This window comes from Larimichthys crocea, chromosome XII (assembly GCF_000972845.2).
Source record: "Larimichthys crocea isolate SSNF chromosome XII, L_crocea_2.0, whole genome shotgun sequence".
Lineage (NCBI taxonomy): Eukaryota > Metazoa > Chordata > Actinopteri > Sciaenidae > Larimichthys > Larimichthys crocea.
The window spans coordinates 24935337-24954509 of NC_040022.1; the positions used below are offsets into that span (position 1 = coordinate 24935337).

The window sequence follows — 19173 nt, forward strand, 5'->3', positions numbered from 1 at the left end:
AGCTAAATTTTTTTATCCTCTGAAAAATTATCAAAAATTATGTCAGGCATTTAGAGTTGCCGTACCCTTCATATTCACTCTCATGTGTCTTGTCTCTTCAGGCTGTAGAGAAGCTGGTGCAGGGTGCAGAGTCTGGTTGCCCCACAGAGAGGGAGAAAAAGTGATCCTCAACTGCACCCGCATCCTGAGCCGCATCCTTCCTTACATCTTCGAGGACCAGGACTGGAGGGATTCTTCTGGTCAACAGTGCCTGGTGCAGGCCGGGCTGGGGTGAGTGAGTACAGGGGGCAAAAAGCATCTAGACAGGTCCTTTAATCACTTTTAACACTTTTTATGGGACGACTGCTTTGAACACAAGATGTTGTTTGTTACTAAAATTGTCAATCTGTTGCATACAGGGTTGTCATGAGGCTTTTCATTCCAGTGAGACAACACAGCATAATGAATGCATGTTTCATGAGTACATAATGTTTCTTAGTTTCTTAGTTGTTTCCTCATGCCAGTAGTCAGGGTTAGGGTTTACTTTGTCAAGGTAGAGCAGGAAATGTAATGCTGTAAGGTCATTTCAGCTGTACTTAGTAATTGTAAACCATGAACACGTTTACCATTTACCTAATTCTTTTCAGTGAATGGCAGAGAATAATGTTCATCATCTAGACCTAGTCTCATGCATATGCATGTCCTTTCCAGACAGTGAGCTGGATGACGATGATGGAGCTCGACCCCTGGCCGAGTCACTGCTTTGGCCATCGCTGACCTGCTCTTCTGCCCTGACTTCACTGTGCACAGCCATAAGAGAGGCCCGGTGAGTACCACAGTTTGTCATTTCATCACCACCCAGTAAATGTTTTAATGTGACACATTCAGACAATACTGCAAGCATGATAACATGATCTATGATCATCTTTAAGGTTTGTTGAGCAACTTGAGACCAGAGAAGGGAAAGGTAGTGACCGTTCTTTTTTCCTGGTCTCAAGTAGCTCAACAACCTGTCACTCAACATGACTAACAACGACGAGGAATTCTTCCTGGTGACATCAGTCACATTTGATGTCGTTCCCTAGAATGGAATGTTGCATGTCAGACTGCATCTCACAGCGAATGTTATTTAAGGGTTTTAACGTTCCTGATAAACTGGAGTAACTATGTTATGCATTATTTCACCCCATTTCTATATTTCCACACTTAACTGCATCATTTAAAAACCGTGTCTTGAAAACACACTCAGATACAGCCGCTACGAAGAAGTGAGACTGTTTTTGGTGTATTTAAAGATTTTTGATATGTAAATAAAGAATGTAATTGTGATAATTGATGTGTGTAATTAAGAAGACAGGAGTTATTTAATTGCCAGTTGTTAATCATACCCTAACAATATTGCGGTGCTGTGACAATAATGTTTTCCTCAACTGCCAAAAACACATCTATCCCTAAACTAGACTGATTAGAAAATGATCATGTGTCGTTTGAAAATGCAGAATTAAACAGCCTAACATGTCCTTTAGTTTGAGGACTTGTTGGACAAGGTATACAATAAATAATTTGATCTATGTATGTTTTTTGTGAACAAATCTAGGACTCAGTAGAAAGCATGCAGTCTATAGACAGCTGTGAATACATCTGGGGGCAGGGGTGGGCTTTGCACAGTCCCACCTCTCAACTACATCCATGACCTGAACAGGTGAGTCAACCCGCTGTGTGCCGCTGTGCCCTGCAACATCGTATCAAAACAGTCTTTGTTTTAGTGTGTGGCTGACTTTTTGCTTCCCTCTCTGTCCTCTTGTGACTTTGATGTGCACTCAGAGCCAGGACAGAGTTCGGAGGTTGTTACTAACTGCTGTCTATGCACTGGTACTCATGGTCCTGCCCCCCGCCTCATCGGACAACACTGTCCTCAACCCTTGGTGACATTCTTCTGCGTCCCCACAGAGCAATAGGTAATGGACCGATGTTGGGACATCTATAAATGTATGATGATAGGATCATGATACAGATGATATGTTGTCAGGTCAATTTTGTAAATGTTTCTTGCATCAAGCAGCCTCCATTGTGTAATGTCACAGAAAAGACAAAAAAATTAAGAGGAGAAACAAAGATACATATATTAGCGCTATATTACGAACAACGGAAGACAATGTTCAAAGACCTTCAATGTGCATTTGATTTGGTATTAAGCTCTTTTTTTTACTGATGGTTCAGGACATGACGAGGGTCAGAGACAGTATTGTTGGCAGCTTTAAATGTTTAAAATGTGTGGGTGATTCGTAAAGTTTTTTTTGAGGGGCTGACCCTCATAGTGATTTTAGAATTTGATTTGGTGGTCATCCGAACTAGTGTCGTTTGCGGTCATCACTTTTTTTTTTTTTTTTCCTCACACGTCTCCAGCCCTACTTACAATCAGAATCGTAAAGTAAACAACCCCTGCAACACGCAGCAAATGGCCATCCGATGCGGGATTCGAACCGGGGCCAGCTGCAGCGAGGACTATAGCCTCTTACACACAAGGCGGCCGCTTAACCCACTACGCCACCGACCGCCCCAAGTCATTCATATTAACGCACCACTAATAGGCACCACTGTTGTTGTAGCAAATTAGATTTAGATTAAAATAGCATTCGATAACCTTTTTTATCCATCTGAAAAATGATCAAAAATTATGTCAGGCATTTAGAGTTGCCGTACTTTTCATATTCACTCTCATGTGTGTCTTGTCTCTTCAGGCCGTAGAGAAGCTGGTGCAGGGTGCAGAGTCTGGTTGCCCCACCGAGAGGGAGAAACAAGTGATCCTCAACTGCACCCGCATCCTGAGCCGCATCCTTCCTTACATCTTCGAGGACCAGGACTGGAGAGGATTCTTCTGGTCAACAGTGCCTGGTGCTGGCCGGGCTGGGGTGAGTGGGTACAGGGGGCAAAAAGCATCTAGACAGGTCCTTTAATCACTTTTAACACTTTTTATGGGACGACGTGCTTTGAACACAAGATGTTGTTTGTTACTAAAAATATGATCAATCTGTTGCAACACAGGGTTGTCATGAGGCTTCTCATTCCAGTGAGACAACACAGCATAATGAATGCATGTTTCATGAGTACATGTTTTCTTAGTTTCTTAGTTGTTTCCTCATGCCAGTAGTCAGGGTTAGGGTTTACTTTTTCAAGGTAGAGCAGGAAATGTAATGCTGTAAGGTCATTTCAGCTGTACTTAGTAATTGTAAACCATGAACACTTTTACCATTTACCTAATTCTTTTCAGTGAATGGCAGAGAATAATGTTCATCATCTAGACCTAGTCTCACACATATGCATGTCCTTTCCAGACAGATGAGCTGGATGACGATGATGGAGCTCGACCCCTGGCCGAGTCACTGCTCTTGGCCATCGCTGACCTGCTCTTCTGCCCTGACTTCACTGTGCACAGCCATAAGAGAGGCCCGGTGAGTACCACAGTTTGTCATTTCATAAACCCAGTAAAATGTTTTAATATGACACATTCAGACAATACTGCAAGCGTGATAACATGATTTTTAAGGTTTGTTGAGCAACTTGAGACCAGGAAGAAGGAAAGGTAGTGACCGTTCTTTCTTCCTGGTCTCAAGTAGCTCAACAAACCTGTCACTCAACATGACTAACAACGACGAGGAATTCTTCCTGGTGACATCAGTCACATTATGATGTCGTTCCCTAGAATGGAATGTTGCATGTCAGACTGCATCTCACAGCGAATGCTATTTAAGGGTTTTAACGTTCCTGATAAACTGGAGTATACTATGTTATGCATTATTTCACCATCATTTCTATATTTCCACACTTAACTGCATCATTTAAAATAACCGTGTCATTGAAAACACACTCAGATACAGCCGCTACGAAGAAGTGAGACTGTTTTTGGTAGTATTTAAAGATTTTTTGTTGATAATGTGAATAATAATGAATAATGTGATAATTGATAGTGTGTAATTAAGAAGACAGGAGTTATTTAATTGCCAATTGTTAATTATACCCTAACAATAATTACGATGCTGTGACAATAATATTTTCCTCATAACTGCCAAAAAAACACATCTATCCCTAAACTAGACTGATTAGAAAATGATCATGTGTCGTTTGAAAATGCAGAATTAAACAGCCTAACATGTCCTTTAGGTTTGAGGACTTGTTGGACAAGGTATACAATAAAATAATTTGATCTATGTATGTTTTTTGTGAACAAATCTAGGACTCAGTAGAAAGCATGCAGTCTATAGACAGCTGTGAATACATCTGGGAGGCAGGGGTGGGCTTTGCACAGTCCCCACCTCTCAACTACATCCATGACCTGAACAGGTGAGTCAACCCGCTGTGTGCCGCTGTGCCCTGCAACATCTGTATCACAAACAGTCTTTGTTTTTAGGTGTTGCTGACTTTTTTTTCTGTCCACCTCTGTGCTTTTATTGCTGATCCTCTCCAGGACAGAGTTGCTGAGGTTGTTACTAACCTGCTTCTCTGAGGCCATGTACTTGCCTCCGTCATCGGACAACACTGTCCTCAACCCTTGGGTGACATTCTTCTGCTCCACAGAGAATAGGTAATGGACAGATGTTGGGACATCTATAAATGTATGATGATGAGGATCATGATAATGATGATACTTTGTCAGGTCAATTCTGAAATGTTTCTTGCATCATAGCAGCTCCATTTGTAATGTCACAGAAAAGACAAAAAATTAAGAGGAGAAACAAAGATACATATATTTAGCGTTATATTAGGAACACGGAAGACAATGTTCAAAGACCTTCAACGTACTTTTGATTTGGTATTAAGCTCCTTATTTTTTACTGTACTGTTCAGGACATGGCGAGGGTCAGAGACAGTATTGTTGGTCAGCTTTAAAATGTTAAAATGGTAGGGTGATTCGTAAAGTTTCTTGAGGGGCTGACCTATAGTATTTTAGCAGATTTTGATTTGGTGGTCACGATAAAGTGTGGACAAACACTATACAGTAATACAATCGTAATAGTAGAAGTGAAAATGCAAAAGAATTTGTCTCCTTGCCCTGAAATGCCGAAGCTGGGAGAGAAAATAAATTTGTTCATTTGTCTTTTTGGCACATTCAGTGTGGTATTTTCAGGATAACAAATTGTAATGTTATTACATCCAAGTATTCGTATGACATTTACATTTATGTGAGTGACTTGTAAGTAGAATTTAGCCACATCAGAGAATTCAAGACTCATCACAAGTGGAGTTTGTTTCCAAAATATCCAAAGCATTTTCATTTCTCTTGTGAGATAATTTTTGCATTGACAAAAACATGATAGTTCGTTACAAACTACAGTATATTCAAATTTTCCTGTCATGACAGCTTGAGAATCAAAGGGTACCCACAGATCCACACGATTCACTAACATGGTCTTTGTGTCTTTGTCTCTAGACATGCTCTGCCTCTGTTCACCTCTCTGCTGAATGTGGTGTGCGCCTATGATCCAGTGGGCTATGGCATCCCGTACAACCACCTGCTCTTCTCTGACTACCGGGAGCAGCTGGTGGAGCAGGCTGTACAGATCCTCATTGTGACGCTGGAGCATGACGGAGGGGTTCCCCACCGCCCCGCCTCTCCATCCAGCATTGAGGAACAAGAGGTCTGACACCAGGATCCACCACATTGTTATCAATCAAAGACTATGTTGCATTTTTGTTTAATGTCATTCAAATAAATCTTTTTATCTTTGTGCAGTCTACAGGCCCTGAAAACCTGTTTGTGAATTATTTATCAAGGATTCACAGAGAGGAGGTATGCCGATTATCATTTCCATAAAATACATAAAGATCCTTCCTGTAAATATGTCCAAAGCTAAAGCATCGGCCTCTCCATTTGCAGGACTTTGACTTTGTATTGAAGGGCCTAGCTCGTCTTCTGACCAACCCTCTGACTCAGACCTACCTACCTAACTCCACCAAAAAGATCCAGTTCCACCAAGAGCTATTGGTGCTTTTCTGGAAGCTTTGCGACTTCAATAAGGTTGGAATCAAGAACTAAAATGAACAGTTTCTTTGGGAATAGCATTTTATTCAACAAAATCTCCTTTGTGTTCCCATGACAGAAGTTCCTGTTTTTTGTCCTGAAGAGCAGTGATGTGTTGGATATTCTGGTTCCTATACTCTACTACCTGAATGACGCCAGGGCTGATCAGTGTGAGTCTCATCCCTATGTTATCCTTGCACCTAACAAACCTCCATATACATTTATTCATTTCTGATTTATCCTTGGTTGCAGCCCGTGTTGGACTGATGCACATTGGTGTGTTCATTTTGCTGCTGCTGAGTGGGGAGAGAAACTTTGGCGTGCGTTTGAATAAGCCCTACTCCGTCCATGTGCCTATGGACATCCCAGTGTTCACGGGGACTCATGCTGACCTGCTTATTGTGGTGAGATGTCTACTACATTACATCACCTGAGATGGTCGTGTTCTTCATCTTTATGAATACATGCTCACAGCTGTTGCTGTGTTTGTTTTGTAGGTGTTTCACAAGATTATCACCACAGGACACCAGCGTCTCCAGCCTCTGTTCGACTGCCTTCTCACTATTGTTGTAAACGGTGAGTTTTTCTTTAGTGCCATCTGTCTGGTGATACACAGATTGTATCTGCAACATCTCTAAAAAGAAAAAGCTAAAAAGAATTTCCCCATTGAGGGATCAATAAAGTTAATCTTCTTCTTCTTCTTCTCATAAGAAACAGATGTTCTTAATCAAATGAAAACGCAAATGTTAAAGTTTTCTGTATTGAATTACACACTCAGCTTATTAACATTTCTTCTTCTTCTGCAGTGTCTCCCTACTTGAAGAGCCTGTCCATGGTGGCAGCCAATAAACTGCTCCACCTGCTGGAGGCCTTCTCCACCAGCTGGTTCCTGTTCTCTGCAGCGCAAAACCATCACCTTGTATTCTTCCTTCTCGAGGCGTTTAACAATATTATCCAGTACCAGTTTGACGGTAAGAGAAATCTGATAAATAACAGAAGTCTGTGCCTCAGTGGATTTGAAAAGATCAAGATCAAAGTATTAGAAACATTACCATACAGTTGATCCCTCTTTCTCTCACCTCCAGGGAACTGCAATCTGGTGTACGCCATCATCCGCAAACGTAACGTGTTCCACCAATTGGCCAACCTGCCTTCTGATCCTGCTTCCATCCAGAAGGCTTTGCAGAGGAAGAGGAAGTCTCCAGATGTCATTTCCCGCACTAGCTCCCAGGAGACTGTATCCATGGAAGGCTCTCACCCTGCTGTGCCGGCAGAGCCTGGTACACTGAAGACCAGTCTGGTAGCTATTCCAGGTAAGGACTTGGTTATGTGGATGTTTAAAATTGAATGTTAAACTAGTCCACTGGTCACCTGACTGTAGTTTTGCCATTTTATAAAATGTCTACAGTCTCGTGATTGTGGGGAAGACAGAACTACGATTGCCTACGAGGACTGACTTATTAGAGGGACTTCTAAGAGTATATTATAAAATATCCAGTGGATCAGTGTGCGTAGAATTGACTAAAGTAGTAAAGAAGAAACATGTTACCCAGCGCAGCAGCGTGGCTCACTGATGTGTTTTAATAGTTTAAGGGCAAAAACTGAACTACATGGGATACAGAGGAATAAAATATGTCAGGCTTTGGATACACAAACAATAGGTTCAAGTAGGACAAAATCATTCTTGGTTTTAGATTTGTTGACAATAAAGAAAATATAAAACATCAGCACACTTAAGATATGATTGGTTTCCTGCAGGCATCGATAAACTGACTGAGAAGTCTCAGGTGTCCGAGGATGGCACCATGGTGTCAGTTCCAAAGACAGACTCCCCACATACGGTCCACTCAGACCAAAGTGCTGTTGCCGGAACGAGTGACACAGAGTCAAACTCAGGCCGAGACAATGAAGTAAGTGTGTGTGTGTGTGTGTGTACGTGCATTGAAAAGTATTGGCATGTAATATATCTATTTCTTCACATTATCAGGATGTTTTCTACACGGAAGCAGAAATGGAGAGAAGACGTTTGTCGAGTGCTTCTTCAACATCGTTTTGGACTCCGACACCAGACTGGGTCAGTAGCATCAGTTTTTGATACATGTTGGATATATGACAAAATGTGTAACTGATCTGTATCTACCTTTTTTGTGCCAGGTTCTCTCCTGGAAGTGTAAACTACCCCTGCAGACGATCATGCGACTCCTACAAGTGCTAGTTCCTCAGGTGGAGAAGATCTGCATTGACAAGTAAGTAAAAAAAAAAGACAAAAACTGAGATATATTTGAAATGCTAAGAAACTAAACCATGCTCACGTTTCATTGAAGGGGACTGACAGATGAATCAGAAATCCTGAAGTTTCTCCAACATGGAACGTTAGTCGGCCTGCTGCCAGTTCCTCACCCCATCCTCATCAGGAAGTATCAGGCCAACGCAGGCACTGCCATGTGGTTTCGCACCTACATGTGGGGTGTCGTCTATTTGCGGTGAGTGAGCCATAGGAGCTCAGCATTATGCGAACAGTCATCTTTTCAAACTGACTAAAATCACATCTTATTCTGTTTTTCTAGCAATGTGGACCCTCCCATCTGGTATGACACTGATGTCCGCCTATTTGAGATTCAGAGGATGTAAACAGAAGACTAAAAACAGAACTGTTCAACTCCTCTTTCCTTCAGTATCTGCTGGTTTCCCAGTAAACCTCACTGTGTTTAACTTTCCTACGTAATCATAATCATACCGCTTATACTACTGGCTTGGGTAGGAGAGTGATTCAGATGAGTGAGGTAGAGATACCTCTCAGGTTAAGGAGGAGATGATTGAATTATAAATATTGTCCATAAACAACTGTGTTTGTACACCTCTTTAGACCTCAAGACCATAGAATGTCAAAGCACTGAGATCACTGCAGTGTTTATCTGAAGGCTGAGGCTCATTTCTTGAGAGCACTGAAGTGAAAGAGGAGATACTAAACTATTCAGTCAGACTTGCTATAGAAGATATGGTGCTTTCCAACAGGTTTGTAACATATCGGACGGCACAATATTGATGTTTCACATTATTCGTTGTACTTGCCATGCTTTAAAGTGAACTTGCACTCTTTGAGTTGTCTGTTATGGTTGTAGGTTGTGACAATGTAACTTTACAGGATTTTGGAGACAATACAGATTTTGTTTTTATGTATATGGCCAGATTTACGTTTTGATCTGACCAGCTATGCTTATAATGCTTGATGTTGAAAATTGTATTTTCCTTAAATTATCTTTAAAATATATATTGATATGCATCTGTGAATTCTGTGTTGGTCACATTACTTTTGAACAGAGATAAAACCCATATCATTTAGAGTAACGGTGCAGATTGTGCTTTTTCCACTCACTGTATACAACTTTACCTAAACATTGTGTCTAAAGGAAAAGCTGCCCCTTCACACAATGACCACTAGATGGCACTCCGTGCATGTCAGTGCAATTTTGCATGTGTCAGTTTTTAGCTCTGTGCAAAAGGGGTTAGAAAGACAAGCCCCAAGGGTCATATGAACAGGATGCAATCAAAAACCTTTCTACAATTGTCATTTTGTGACACACTGCATAGTTTTACATCTTAAGGGCCTCTAAAAACTATTATATATTAAGGAAAAATTACTATATACATAACCTGATTAAACCCACGAAAAGGGGTCACAAGCATGTATTACTTGGTTTTTTAAAGGACAATTAGCACAATTAATGAGGTGATCAGTTATTTTGATTTGAACCAATTAAATTTCATGGTGTAAATATGAAGCTATATATGAATTTGAATTAGGCCAACAATGCATTCTTTAAAGTTAAAATTTATTAACAAGTTCAATTTAAAAATGAAGACCATTAAATTACTCTTCATGCATATAAATAAGTCCAGTTAAATAAATCCATCTAAGAGATTAAGTACACCTCAAACAGACTGGCAACAGAGTGCATGCGGTAGAAGATCCCAAAAGGAAGTCCAATATTCACGATGGCAGCCCACATTGTGAAATTGTAGAATTTTATCTCGATGGGATGATCAAACTGGGGACGGGCACCAAAGGCAGGCATGATCCACAGCTGTCGATACAGAATGAGTAAATGAGGAGGATGCATTTCAACATTGATAACTCATTCATCACTGGTTTGTTGCAATTATAGTTAATGAATAAACATTGAAATAGGAGAAAGAAAAAAAACAAAGAAAAAACAACTTACTATGATGTTAGCAAGCAGCAGAAAGGCACAGACTTCCTTCAAGACTCTTCTCTTCCAGTTTGGCTTATCTGAACCTGAAGTCAGGAAGTAGCTGGACTTATTGCTTTCCATGACAATGCTCATTTCAGTGTGTTCTTGGACGACACAAGCGTTTGTGTGCAGAGCTGCTTCTTGCATCACGTGGAAGGGCTCCCGATGGAGACCTTCGATGATGAAGTAGTTCTGCAGGCCGAGCTGGAGCACCGTCAGCAGAGCCCAGGTTAGGTTGAGGGCGTTCAGGTACCCCCTGGCTCCTGTTGCCACCGCAGCCACGATAGAGAAATAACTGATGATGAACTGTCCCAGCGAAGCACCCACCAGCAGACCCACGTCCAGGCTGCGGGTGGGGTTTTTCTCCGATACATGCTCCCTGTGGTCCAGTCTGTAGACAATGCAGCCGATCACGGTAGAGAGGGACATCAGGCTCACTATCACTATATTCATGATGAAGTGAATCAGCAAGGCCTTGTTTCTCTTCTCCTCATCCTCTTGTAGAATGTCCACCTCGTACAATATGAAGGTCACAAGTCCTGCCACCACCAGGAGTATTCCTGTTAATGGTCCCAAACACACATCCTTTGGACGGAACTTCATGCTATGGTGGCTGTGATCCTCCACAAGTCGACCAACATTTTTCCACATAACATAGGTCATAGCTGAAGCAAAGAGGCTATATTCTATGTTGAAGGGGTACAGATAGTAGAAGGCCTCCTTGAAGGTGTCGCACACCGAGTGACTGCATTTACACTTCTTCTCACCACTATAGCTGGCTGATTAGGAAAGAGCAGTTTAGAGTTATTTCTCTTAATTAAACTGATTAGAATTGGAAAAAAAGAAAAAAGATCCAAACAATACCTCTGTACATCTTGTGAGAGATGCTGACATTTAGCTCAGGAATCTCAGTTTGGTGAACTGATTCCTCTGTCACAGCTGCCATCCACACCACCAGGTTAGTTGAAAGCATAAGAGTGAGCCCACACCTGGAAGAGTAAAAACATGAGTGTCCCTGCAAGATTAAAGATGGATTTTCAAGTGAATAGAGAATCATTTACCGTGTAAAGTTTGTGTGTAGCTGCACACAGTCCTTTGCATGAATCCACAGGAAGTACGTCTAAACACAGACAGGTTTTGTTATGTTTTCCAAACACAATCCAAAGTGCAGGTAAGACTACATGTTCTTGTATAGCGCATCATTTTCTTAAAATGCAACAACCTGGACCAACAAAAATACAGCTTGCACCACAGGGAAGGCAACTTTAACAGCAGAATCACAGTGAAGGTAGCCCACGTAGGTGGCGATCTTGAAGATGTCCATGAGGAAACTGAGAAGGCCAAACAGCAAAAGTCCAACTGGAATGCAAACATTTAAGCGATTACACTTTGAAATGACATTTATCCAAAACAAACCCAGAAACTTTTTGAGTTCTCACCTCGGAGCCACATAGGCCCCGCATGGCTATCTTTGAACAAGACTCCTTGCTCCTTCCGGGAGGTGACGGCAGCGTAAAACAGCATCCACAACATTGTAAGGAGAAGGAGGATGATTAGGAAGATTTGCTTGTGCACAGTCGTAATGGCCACACTGTTTAGGGCACTGCCGCTGACCAGAGCGCAGCCCAGGATCAGGATGTTGATGCAGAGGATGCCAGATAGGAGCCATCCACCACCATGGTGGGCCCTCTCCATGACTGCCTCCACATGGTGGACACTCTCTCTGATCGCCTCCACACTGGTGGGATTGGATGAACTGCACAAATTTTGGATGTTTTCCATGTGTGCTGCTGTCTCAATGTTGGATGGATGGGCCTCTACAACATCATTTGGCGTTTTTCTACAAAAAGGACACAAGTCATGAAGGTATGCCTCTCCCCAGTGTTGTCATTGTTTATTCAAATATAGGGTAGCATGAATATTTATGAAAAACTGGAAGGGACATTTTGTTTGCCTTAATGTGGCAAAAGCCAAAAAAGCCAAATTAACTTATTCTAATGCATCACGTTAACTTGAAATTATTCCATAAGGCACAGCACTTCACTTAAGTAAAATAAAATGGGAATTCAGTTTTGTTGTAGGCTCATTTAAAATTTCTCTCTTTATTTACTTTGTTGCTGTCTATGCAATCCAACAGCTCATTCTCTTTATTTACTTTGTTGCTGTCTATGCAATCCAACAGCTCATAATTTTTTAAGTTTTGATTGACACCATCAAAGAGGCATTAATTCAACTATACACTTTTAGAAGTTGTAGTTTGCAGTGTTGAACTAAACCACATATTAAGATGTCCACTACAACACAGCCACCAACTATAACTGTAATACACTTTAAACGAATGACATTTTCATCATAATCCTCCTCAGTGTAGAATTGTGGCCCATCTGTTGTACTGATTTAGGCAAGTAGACAAGAGCTGTTTCTGACAGCTCAGAGTGAATTTAAGTAAATTTGTAAATAATGCACTTAATATTTATCACGCAAAAAAAATGGAGGCCAAGCCCCAAACCTTCTTGGATCCTGGAGCCGCCAGACTAAAAACGAGACTCTTATTGGACTTCTTAGGAATGCAAATGTGTCACCATATATTTACCTAGAGAAAAGTCTGTTGCAGGTCCGGAACATCTTTTGAGCGACCGTTCTCATGATGTTCCACCGACCAAACTGAGACAACACGCCACAAAATAGTCAGATACAGGAGTTTTTTTTTTTTTAGGATGGTTGGGCCCGTCTATAGCGTGTCCAGGATGAAATGCAAACGGAAATTTAAGAAAATAAGTGGACCAGTGCCCCTCTGTCTGCAGGTCGGATTGAACGGAAAGCTGACGCACTGCACAAGGTGTGAGAAATAAAGACCAACAGGTGTAATTAATTTCAGGTGATTAGCTACTCTCATGCGTGCGTGGCCTCACCCACAGACTTCTTAGAATACGTGAACACCTTCACGTAAATTCTCGTCTGAGCACGCATTTTACTGTTAATCTATAAACAACATAGTTATATGGATTAGCATGCAACCCTGGCAACAGTGCGTCAGGGAAAATTCAGGTTCAATGAGGTCGTGTGTGTATTTGTTACAGTCTGGCAGATCACCTCTTTCAAACAGGATTACTGCTGTATTTAGAGTGAAACCATGGCCCAATACATAACAAATGCCCTGGTGACTTGGCAAAATCTAATACATAACAAATGCAGCAAAGTAGTTTACTTCCTCAATATTAAAATGTTAGAGAACCAAATAAAAAGTAGTAAAGTCATAATCTTGACTGAGTTTTGAAGTTGTTATATTTCATATTCATTTTGATCAGTAACAACTGGATTTCATATTCATCTACAGGCACCTATCGCTGTACTGTTAGTTCAGGGGTCTTTTTTCAGACCGATGGATAACACAGACATATTTTATAAAACTTTGTTGCATAGTACTGGGCCTAAAATAAGTGTAGAGTGGCTTATAGTGCTGACTCACATGATTGCAAGAGGATTCATAGTTAACCTAGCATATATGATGTGTAAATTCTTCTCTTATTTTTTTTTATGAATAGGCAGATGTATCTGATAATATGTTGGATTAATCTTAATGTGTATTTTCATACATGTTTTATTTAAAGACCCCCTAGGGATCCCAAACCTCCTGTTGAGGACCCAGTTTAACAGCATTCCTGATGTGTTGTTATATAAAACAGATCACGGTGAAAACATCAGCAAATTATTCCACGCTGACTCTACAGAACCTGGGAGAGATGACAACTGTCTCTGCAAATGTGAGTGAATATCTGATTATTTATTTCAAATTTGTCATTTAAATACAGTACTTTCAGTCATTTTGTCATTTCTGCTAATTAAGCTATTACTAGAAAATAGGAAAAAGACCACATCTGGATATAATAAAATGATTTTGAGCAGGTCTGTTATTGCAGGAAATGTCAATCTTTTACAGGTCACCTGCTTGAGCAGGTTGACATGGTTCAGAGCTCATCAGCTTTACTGGTCAGCTGTGTGCACTCAGGTGTTAGTCACAAGGCTGAAAACAAAGGTCAGCTCATGTTCTTCCAGTCTGTCACAAATATTCAAGATGCTGAAAACACCAGACGTGCTCCTTCTCTTCTGTCTTGTCGGGACAGCGGATGCCCTGTACAAACAGTGGATTCCTGACACCAACTACGAGAATAAGACCAACTGGGACAAAGGAGAGGTTCCCTGTGGTAATGACATAGTTGAGTTTTTAGCCCAGAAAAAAGTGTCTGTGTTTGTGGAGACCACACATGCCGTGCAGGAGTTGAGGCTACCAGTTCATGGAGAATTCATCCTTAATTCTGGAGCTGGATTTTATGTCATGAGTGGACAAGACGAAGATTGCGGGCCAGGTGTCACGACCCAGTTCAAAGATTCAGAGTCTCTTCAGTGGTTTAACCCTGCTCTGTGGCAGGCAGCTGCAACTCAGGATGACCTGCAGGATGGAAACTTCTTATTCTCAGTCCACGAGGAGAGTGTCCCTTGCAAATATGATGATGTAGTTTTCAAAGCCCGCTCCTCTTTCAGGGTGGACACCAGCTCCAGTCAGTCCAGCATTTCTGTCAAATCTGTGTCTGTGCTGGGGAAGACGTTTGATAGCAAATCTGAGTTCTCCGAGTATCTCAGCTCACACTCAGGACAACTGCAGTTTCACGGATCCTCTGCTGTCACTGTTGGAGACCCAGGTTGTGGGGATCCTTCTGGCTGTGACTGTGGAAACTCTGTAAATCACCAGCAGATCTGTGGCACTGTAACATGTACCTCTCTGAGCTGTAAGAAGCCTCTCCTACCTGTTGGACACTGTTGTAATGTTTGTGGTGCCATCGTCACCATCTATTATACGGATGGCTTCAATCTGCAAACCTACAGGGAACGAATCCAACACCTCTTTCTTTCCCTGTCGAAATACAAGTCCATTCAGCTGGGCATGTCTAAAGTCTTCAAGACACAGCGTTTGATGGGGATCATCCCTTTTGGTACGTCACCTGAGATCCAGGTAGTTATCCTGGATGGAGACAAGGGAACCAAATCAGCAGCTCTGGCCAAGGACATTTTGAAAGACATCCGCTCTCATGGCTCTAATCTGGGGATAACTGAGGCTAAATTTCAAGCATCCTCTGGTGGCAACACTGAAAGTAGTGCTGGGATGGTGGTTGGTGTTGTGTTTGGAGTTTTAATTATAATCACATTCATTGTTTTGGTGGTTGTCCTGATGCGCAAGGGGGTCGTTAAAATGCCATCATTGCCTTCGCTGCCGTCTTTGAGCATCTTTAAGAGAAACAGTGACGATGGAGACCTTAATGGGACTCTTGATCATGGCTTTGATAATCCCATGTTTGACAAACCTAACATGCTGCCTGATATTCCTGGTCTGTATGGGACTGAAAATTCAATTTCTTTGACCCCAACAGGCGTGCACTTTGTAAATCCAGTTTATGACGAGAATGAAACTGATTTTACTGCCTGAAGTTGACTGCAGTGAACTTTGGGTATGTTAATGATTTCCAATGTACTTCTGTATTAAACTGATGATTTTACAGACCCTTCATAAACTGTAAATCCTCTTATAACTTTAGAATAATTTACCAATGTAGCTACACTTGTAAAAAATGCTGACGCTTTTAATTGCCAAATTGAGTTGCAAGACAAATAAAAGAATTGCTGGCTGACATTTGTGTACTTTTTCCCTCATTCATATCACATTCAAAAGCAATAAAGTTGCAATAAAGCTGCATTAAATTCCTAACACACCCATTGCTGCATAAGTTGCTTACGTTAATGCTGCACAGTTGCCACTAGATTGTAGTAAATTTAACCTTCAATGACATGTATGAGAAAAATTCCTCCATAGGCACCATAACTTTATGTACTTTGTTATATAACCTCAATAAACATTTAAAATGCACTAGTTTTCTTTAACAAGCTTGCAGTAAAGACAAATCTGTGAGTAAAACATGGCAAGAGGCATCATTTTGTATCAACCAGAGAAACTATATTGTCTTTCTTTGACAGCCAAGCTGTAACATACAAGGGCTCTATGAAATTAGCTGTGTACTTGTGGAGCAGCCTCATAGCATCAGTTACATCATAGAACGACACAGAGCCCGTCTGAAAGTCAACATATAAGCCAACTTTTGTGATATGAGTGACCTCCAAGGGCACCTCAAGACCAGCATGCCAAGCAAAGAATCCTCGGCTGTTCCTTCCCACGCACCAGGAAAAGTCATTCCCAGTGATGCAGCTGGTGTTCTGCTCCCCCTTACGATCGATACTCTTGTACGTGACTCCTACATGTGCACCTTCCCCACTCAACTCTGCTTCAATGTAGTGCCTCCCCTGGTAAAGGCTCTCCAAAGTCACTGCCTGACGCCAATATTCAAAGCGATCAGGGTGGTCTGGGTAGCTGTGCTGCCAGGGGCTGGTGTTGGTCAGCTTTCTATTATCCTCCTTCACATGTAGGAAATTATGAGTGGTGTCTGGGTCAAAAGTCAAACTCCTTGTGTCTATAAAAAAGGATATGAAGTATAACTTGTGAATAATTTGTAAACTAAATGAGTAGGTACGATCTGGCAAACAGAAGATAGAACACAATATATTGAAAAGTGTAGTTACATTTCAAAAAGTCCTCTCGTGTCTCAGGATCAGGTTGGGATGAAGGTGGAGATTCTGGCATTGGGGATTTACCACCTAGTTAAAACAAATTGCAGAGATTATTCTGTATTTTTGTAAAAAAAAAATGGAATTTCAACATTATCCTGAATATAATAGAGAAGTTTATAACAGATAAAGATAATAACAAGACTAACAGCCATGCTGTGAGATAAACACTGGACAAAACATGAAGTACAGCTGTGCAGGGATTGTTTTTAGTTTTGTAGGTCCTTGGTCATAAACCATAAAATGACAAATGAGCCATTTCAAAACCACAAATTTGAAACTCATGGTGACACTAAAAGAAAAGTCAATAGAACACATTGTCTGGGAGACATTGACAGTGTCTGTACAAATGTTGTGGCAACTAAGCAAATAGATGTTGAGATATTTCATGGCATACATGATACACTCACCACTTTTACAAATCAAGTTCAGTTTTTCCCTGTAGGAGGAGAGGATCAGGTCACACAGCTCCTTTGTAGCATCAGTCACTACTTGGGCATAAGATGTTAGATGGTCCATGCGGTTGATATACGCAGTAGGCATACATACATCTGACACTCCTTTCTTCCACTCTGAGTACTCCTGCAACAAGCAAAACAAAAGTAATGCATGCAGATAATGTGCTCCTTTTCTCTGATCCAGAACTTTTCTCTGTGAAATTGCTGAAATTCCTTAATGCATGCGCTCTGTGTGCACTATCAACACGCCGGCATCCAAAATAAACTCTTAGTGTCAGAGAACATCCTGTGCTAATCCCAGATCATATGTAACACCAGACCGAAATGTGTTCACTTCTCCTTGGTAATTTTTCTACTTATTTATCATTATCTTAGATTTCTTGTACCTGCAGGAAGTCAACATCACACTTGCTCCTGGACAGTTTGTTCATTCGAGCCAAAGTTTTCATCAGCTCTGCTCTTCGTTGCTCCAGATGTGCCTGGATTCCCTCTGCCTGTCTGAGGGCCTGTCTTTGCTCTGCCTCCAGCACCTCCACTGCCCCTTTTCTGGCCTCTTCTACAGTTGTGTGCAGCCTGGCAAACTGCTGTTCAACAATAACACAAACCTCCTGCACTGAACACTGAAGAAAGAGAAAAAAAAAGTAATAAAATCACAAAAACATGTTTAAACCAGACTGTTGTGCATTAAATGTATGCACAAAAAATGTGTTTAATGGGTTTAATATTTGCCTATGTAACACACCCTAATCAAGTCATTGTTGCTCTGTAGTTTTCCAATTGTTTTCTCGGTTGCTGAAGCACTCTGACTGATATCTTCTTGCTTCTTCTGCAGCTCTACCTACAAACAATAATCAACAATAAATACAACTGCATCAGATGCTGCGTCAGGTTTGCAAAGATGCAAAGCCATTCGCCCTTTTGAAATGATAAATAGGAAATAGTTTAGAACAGTAATGTACTATTATGCCAAGACCTCAATCTGTGTGCGTGCCTCCCCCACGGACGCAGTCGTGTGCCCTACATGCTCCTGGTTCACACAGTCCAGACACACACAGCAGCCATCGGTCAGACAGAAGCCATCGAGAGGGAGCAGATGAATCTCACAGGTCCGACAGTCAATGTCCTGGAGGGGATCGACCAGACGGTGGTTTTGAAATTTGACATTCTCCAGATGGGGTCTGAGATGGGCCTCGCAGTAAGAAACCAGGCAGGTCAGGCAGGATTTTAGGGCCTTGCTGGGGCTGTCTATGCAGGAGTCACATAACACATCTTGAGGCAGCAATGTCTCAGTGGAAAAATCTCTCGTTTCCTCCTTAACGTCTGTGTTCTGTTGACTCTCCTTCAAATTCTTCTCATTGTTACAGCTGAGAGTTGACATTTTTAAGAGTGCTCCTATTGTCACCCTAAACTTGATTTGGTTGAGCTTGAGTCATAAACCCTACTTACAGCTTCTTTTCTGCCTTTCCTGAGGGATCAGAGCGCATACGGAAAGAATTGAAAACCACGCCTCAAGTATTTTGCACTCAGCCTGCTGAAGAATTCTCATTTAAAAGCCCTCCCCTGTTTTACCCTTCTCTTTGCTCTATATTCAACCTCGCTCAGCTTAAGACACAGCAGATTACGCAGGAGAAGAGAGGAAATGACGAGTGTATTAAGACCAAAACATCCTCCTTTTCATTGTTCAAGTTAATGACCTGGCTTGTTTACTGATTTTATAATCTCCAGAAATGACGTTTTTTTCAAAAATAACGGTTTAATTGAAACAGTTGTGTCTGGATAGTGTCACCAATAA

General features: G+C 41.4%; 4 protein-coding genes across 4 annotated transcripts in view; 2 read left to right on the plus strand and 2 right to left on the minus strand.

The window, feature by feature from the left end:
* The window catches only part of hid1a (HID1 domain containing a), an 11438-nt gene extending 2149 nt beyond the window's left edge, over positions 1 to 9289 (plus strand). Inside the window, exons 3-19 of the mRNA XM_010738596.3 lie at positions 2721 to 2891; positions 3315 to 3431; positions 4214 to 4320; positions 4445 to 4561; positions 5408 to 5615; positions 5711 to 5767; positions 5855 to 5995; positions 6078 to 6168; positions 6251 to 6402; positions 6496 to 6574; positions 6805 to 6969; positions 7084 to 7311; positions 7757 to 7908; positions 7986 to 8072; positions 8153 to 8244; positions 8323 to 8481; positions 8566 to 9289. Of these exons, the coding sequence (XP_010736898.1) occupies positions 2721 to 2891; positions 3315 to 3431; positions 4214 to 4320; positions 4445 to 4561; positions 5408 to 5615; positions 5711 to 5767; positions 5855 to 5995; positions 6078 to 6168; positions 6251 to 6402; positions 6496 to 6574; positions 6805 to 6969; positions 7084 to 7311; positions 7757 to 7908; positions 7986 to 8072; positions 8153 to 8244; positions 8323 to 8481; positions 8566 to 8629 (2187 nt within the window). The 3' untranslated portion in view covers positions 8630 to 9289. The remainder of the gene's footprint in view (positions 1 to 2720; positions 2892 to 3314; positions 3432 to 4213; positions 4321 to 4444; positions 4562 to 5407; positions 5616 to 5710; positions 5768 to 5854; positions 5996 to 6077; positions 6169 to 6250; positions 6403 to 6495; positions 6575 to 6804; positions 6970 to 7083; positions 7312 to 7756; positions 7909 to 7985; positions 8073 to 8152; positions 8245 to 8322; positions 8482 to 8565) is intronic.
* Positions 9290 to 9810: 521 nt separating this feature from the next.
* On the minus strand, positions 9811 to 13090 carry LOC104925061 (proton channel OTOP2). Its single transcript, XM_010738595.3, has 7 exons — positions 12845 to 13090; positions 11691 to 12091; positions 11474 to 11610; positions 11313 to 11371; positions 11116 to 11240; positions 10222 to 11030; positions 9811 to 10083 (listed from the first exon to the last, which is right to left on the minus strand). Exons 1-7 carry the CDS (start codon positions 12895 to 12897, stop codon positions 9913 to 9915), a joined length of 1755 nt encoding a protein of 584 aa, XP_010736897.2. The 5' UTR covers positions 12898 to 13090; the 3' UTR covers positions 9811 to 9912.
* Positions 13091 to 13882: 792 nt separating this feature from the next.
* On the plus strand, positions 13883 to 15820 carry amn (amnion associated transmembrane protein). Its single transcript, XM_010738594.3, has one exon. The coding sequence runs from the start codon at positions 14144 to 14146 to the stop codon at positions 15731 to 15733; it is 1590 nt and encodes a 529-aa protein (XP_010736896.2). The 5' UTR covers positions 13883 to 14143; the 3' UTR covers positions 15734 to 15820.
* Positions 15821 to 15865: 45 nt separating this feature from the next.
* On the minus strand, positions 15866 to 18966 carry LOC104925059 (tripartite motif-containing protein 16). Its single transcript, XM_010738592.3, has 6 exons — positions 18355 to 18966; positions 18124 to 18219; positions 17768 to 18001; positions 17334 to 17505; positions 16879 to 16953; positions 15866 to 16769 (listed from the first exon to the last, which is right to left on the minus strand). Exons 1-6 carry the CDS (start codon positions 18757 to 18759, stop codon positions 16234 to 16236), a joined length of 1518 nt encoding a protein of 505 aa, XP_010736894.3. The 5' UTR covers positions 18760 to 18966; the 3' UTR covers positions 15866 to 16233.
* Between the last annotated feature and the right edge of the window lie 207 nt (positions 18967 to 19173).